Here is a 4302-nt window from a genome sequence, read left to right as displayed (position 1 = left end):
ATTCTGGGTCCGAATAAAACATCAGATCATGCACAGACTATCCTGTCTCTTTCAATTTAAATCTATATTTATTCACACGGGCTCTTGAAAACCTCTATGCGAACACACTTGCCCGAAAAAGTGCGGGGGACGAATTTACGTGATATTAAAAGTAGGGGGGACACGGCCCCCACGTAATCTATGCCCCTGGTTTAATGTGACGATTAAACTTCAAAAGACTATGGATTTCATGAAATAAACATGAGCGCTGCACTTTTCAAAGTCAAGAGAATAATTGTGCATTTTGAATAAGCCCGTCTGCTGTTTTTGTTCAGACCAACGCTAAAATCAATGTTATTTAATTAATATATTAATTGACTGATAAAAATTTAGTTAATATAATAATTGATACTTTTGACTCATCCATTTTCTTATAAGTGGTTTAAAGGCTTTTTGTGAAAACCTGTATCTGAACTGTAAATCACGTTATTCCATTACCCATATCGTACCTCGCTCATATGGTATTAATTGTATTTGTGCAGGTCTTAAAAAGCCTTAAATTTGAGTTTGCAGATAGTACCCTGGATTAATATGTTGCAGGCTCATTTTTGGTAATAAATAATTGATAATAAATAATATTGATGATAATAAATAATCAAATAATATTGGGCTTGTTTTTGAAGCTTTGGTTGCTTGCTTATTTGTCTCGTGAGAGTTGGCAACAGTGTAGACAAAACGTGCACGTTTTTTACAAGCAAGAGACCATAAAATCACCGTGAAATCAAAATGGACTATTCTTATATTTTATGTAATATTTCAGTGTTCATTATAAATGATTTATGCGTGCACATCATTATTTTCACTCATAAATCGAAAACCGCACCGCTGAGAGCAGAGGAGCTCATATGCGCTGCTTTCTTTCAGGCTGTAAGTGAGTTAGTGTGATTAATTACATCTGCAGATGATTTTATCCCGGAGTGCATTAATTCACTAATAAAGCCTCGATGTCTCAAACGCGACCAGGCGAAACGTGAATGCTGAGCAGGGAATTAATGGATTAGCATTTCAGCGTCATGATAAATTAAATCCGCTCGGTTTGATATAGTGAGCACTTTACATCAGGAACTGACTCATCCAGGGGCCTCATATAGGTCTATCTGATCATATTTCAGCAGATTGATTAGCCTATGTCTCATGAATGTTTCAGTTTAATACTTGCTGAAATGAGGCTACTAGTAAACGTGATTTGTAAATGTTAAGTCAAAATTGTAAATAATAATAATACATTAAAACGACGATTATTTCTTTATTTCTGTATTTCTCTACATTTCGTGATCATCACAAAGACCGCAGTGACATGATGTTTGGCAAACTGGCGAAGTTTCTACTGAGCAAATTGAATTAAACTGCACCAGAACTGATCTGCGCGTTAATTTGCAGTGGTCAAGATACGCCATTACATCAAACCGCAATATTCACTCACTGCTTGAACTACAGTAACTAAGTACATTTACTCCAATACTTTACACCTCTGCTTGAACATAAATAAATGAATAAATAAATAGGCCTACATATATGTAACCCTGCTCTGCACACTGTAAATCATCTAGCATATTGGACTCCTAGGAACCGTGAATTACTGTAAATCTCTATACTAACATGTTAGATAAAAAAAAATACTGGTCTCAAAGTAGCCTATTGTTTTATTTTAGTATACCATTAGGCCTATACTTTTTTACTCTTATAGTTTTTTATTAATATTTTGAAATGTAATAAATTTTGATATTTTTTATTTTAATTTGGCTGTTTTAGTAAATTTGTCTTTTTTTGTATTTTAGCCCATTATACTTTTTTACTACCGGTATTATAGTTTTTGTTAATATTTTGAATTATAATAAATTTTTTAATTTTACTTTTGGTTGAAGTTTTAGTAACTTTGTTGTGCTTTGGCATTTATTTTGTATTGTTTTATTGTTTTTAAGTTTTAGTTTATTTAGTTTGAGTTATTTTAGTATTTAAAATTTAAACTAAAATGAGAAACGTGTCCTTGGCAATTAGCTGAAATAAAATAAGTTTTACTTTTTTATATTTTATTTTATTTCAGTTTATTGCTTTTCAAGTAATTATTTGTTTTATGGCTTAAGTGAATGATAAATAACCTGGTGTAAACATTCAAACTATCCAATATGGCGAGAGTCTGAGAAATGGGGAGTGTTCACACGGAACCAGATTTTGCATTCCATTTCTTTTCTATGTAAACACCTGTTTTTATACAGTCTATGGTAAACACGCGGCAGAAGGATGTCGCATGTGTATTTTGCAGCGTCTCGCGCCGCATTTTTAGAACACGAGTCAACCCAGCTAACAAGAACGTTCTAAAAAAACGTTTTGCTAAGGTTCCAATTATGAAAATTTACATTTTTGGATGTTCTTTCTGACTTGCAAAACGTTTTTGTTTTTAGAAAAAACGTCTTTTGTTTTTCCTTTTTTTTTTGTAGAGAAAACATTAAGGGAATGTTTCGTTTTGCAAACATGAGAAAATGTTTTAATGTTCTCTCAACGTTCTGAAACAAGTAATAAGTAGTAACATACATTAGATGAATGCCCATAACGATGTATAAACAACGTTGTGAGAACATTATTACTTGATAACTTTGAACAATGTTCTATGAATGTTATTGGAAGGATGTTTTCGACACAGTTCCAGAAACGGTGGGCTCTCCGAACAGCGTCACACTGAAGGCCTTCACCATGCACATGGAGGTCAGAGATTTATTTTATTTACATGCACGTTACAAAAAGAGTCATATTTGTTAGCTTTAACAATAAAATTTTGCTAAATGTTATTTTTATATACATAAAAAAAATTCTGCGGCACCAAGTGGAATAAAAAATAATGACCCCAAACATAAGTTGTCTCTGCAAATACACTAATATGGTAACAGGAGCAATTTTGATGTACAAAAAAAAAAAAATACACACTTGACCTTTAAATGAGCATTTAAATATCATAGACATGTTATTATAGTTTTTGTTAGTTTTATTAGATTTTATTTGTATATTTTCTGTTTTCATTTTAGTTTTAAAGTTTTCATAAATTTGTTGTTTTTGTATTTCTTTTTCAAATATGTTTAGTTTTTCTAAATTTTAATTATTTCCGGTGATGACGTTTTTTTTTTTTTTACGGTTTTAGTCAACGATAGCTCTGCTTTAAACATAAATATAGATCTAAATTAATGTAAATCTAAAATTTAAGCTTTTTCAATTTTTTAGTTTAAAAAAATATATAGTTGTAAATTTGTGTAATATATCATTAAATGATACATTTGAAACTCCACTTTTTAAAGGCAAAAATAAAATAAAATGAATTAAAATGCTTTATGATATTTTAGTCAAAAATGATTTATTTTACTAGCTTTATTTTAGTTAGTTCAGAAGATGTTGCTCTAAATGTCATTTGAAGAATTGATGAAGCCTCTTCTCACGTGTTCAGGAGGTGATTGAGAGTAAAGTGATGGAGGAGGACCGTTCTGCTGAAGGTGAGGATGGTTTGGTGACGGTCTCAGGTCTGTACACACAAAACCCTTTACAGCGCAGCGTCAGTCAGCTCATCGACAAGAAAGATGAGGAATCATGGGAGCCGCACTTCAGACGCCTCGACAGCGGCCTGGTGAGAGCATCACTTACTGCTGCTGGACAAAAAAGTTATTTTTTTTGTTGCTAAAATATGATTTTGATTATGTGTTGTATGTTTGTCAGTTTGAAGGCGAGGAGTTTGTGGACACCATCAAAGGCTTCAGCACAGTCAGGAAGGAACACACCATGTTCACCGACACCAACCTTTGACCTTCATCATGACCTTTGACCTTCATCATCAGCACTTTCTCCAAACATCATCTCAGAACTGAGCGGAAAATGAACTGAACTGTTTTGGTGAATTCAGAACTGCTCTGGGACTCTATGGACTCGTGACTCGTTTTTTTTATTTGAAGAAAACAGTGTTGTAATTTTATGACAAATGTAATATTTAAGCATTAAGCAGAAGAGGCCAATGTTCCCTCTAAGCTGTGCTTCTTACGTCGCGACCGCGCAGAAGAAATAATATGCCGTGCACAGGACAGATGCAAAAATGAGTTGGGGAAAACCATTTGATTTAATTCTAGGGAATGTGAAATAATTGCAATGCTCGGCGTAAACTGCTATAGATTTGGTGTGGCTATAGAACCAGTGAATGCGGTTTACAGGTTTCATAGAATGTGCGCCAAATCAGTCGCTGTAGAGATCGAATACTTTAATGGTTGTGGGCCAAATAGCTCAACACGC

The 4302-nt window shown here is 33.3% G+C and overlaps 2 protein-coding genes across 2 annotated transcripts in view; one reads left to right on the top strand and one right to left on the bottom strand.

The window, feature by feature from the left end:
- The first annotated feature begins 2640 nt into the window (after positions 1-2640).
- On the top strand, positions 2641-4296 carry LOC107719400 (usherin-like). The gene is made up of 3 exons (XM_016526813.1): positions 2641-2742; positions 3473-3649; positions 3739-4296. The coding sequence occupies exons 1-3, from the start codon at positions 2641-2643 to the stop codon at positions 3823-3825; spliced, it is 366 nt and encodes a 121-aa protein (XP_016382299.1). The 3' UTR covers positions 3826-4296.
- The window catches only part of LOC107719364 (fasciculation and elongation protein zeta-2-like), an 11115-nt gene continuing 10431 nt past the window's right edge, over positions 3619-4302 (bottom strand). The window contains exon 9 of the transcript XR_001637509.1: positions 3619-3668. The gene's annotated coding sequence lies outside the window, so the exon portion shown is untranslated. The remainder of the gene's footprint in view (positions 3669-4302) is intronic.

The sequence above is a fragment of the Sinocyclocheilus rhinocerous genome, unplaced genomic scaffold (assembly GCF_001515625.1).
Source record: "Sinocyclocheilus rhinocerous isolate Xijiao unplaced genomic scaffold, SAMN03320098_v1.1 scaffold303, whole genome shotgun sequence".
NCBI classification, from domain to species: Eukaryota; Metazoa; Chordata; class Actinopteri; order Cypriniformes; family Cyprinidae; genus Sinocyclocheilus; species Sinocyclocheilus rhinocerous.
This window is presented reverse-complemented; position numbering and strand designations above follow the sequence as displayed.

Coding starts and splice junctions, on each gene's coding strand:
- LOC107719400 (XM_016526813.1), top strand. CDS start 2,641: ATGTTCTATGAATGTTATTGGAAGGATGTTTTCGACACAGTTCCAGAA. Junction 2,743..3,472: donor CCTTCACCATGCACATGGAG/GTCAGAGATTTA, acceptor TCACGTGTTCAG/GAGGTGATTGAGAGTAAAGT. Junction 3,650..3,738: donor GACGCCTCGACAGCGGCCTG/GTGAGAGCATCA, acceptor TATGTTTGTCAG/TTTGAAGGCGAGGAGTTTGT.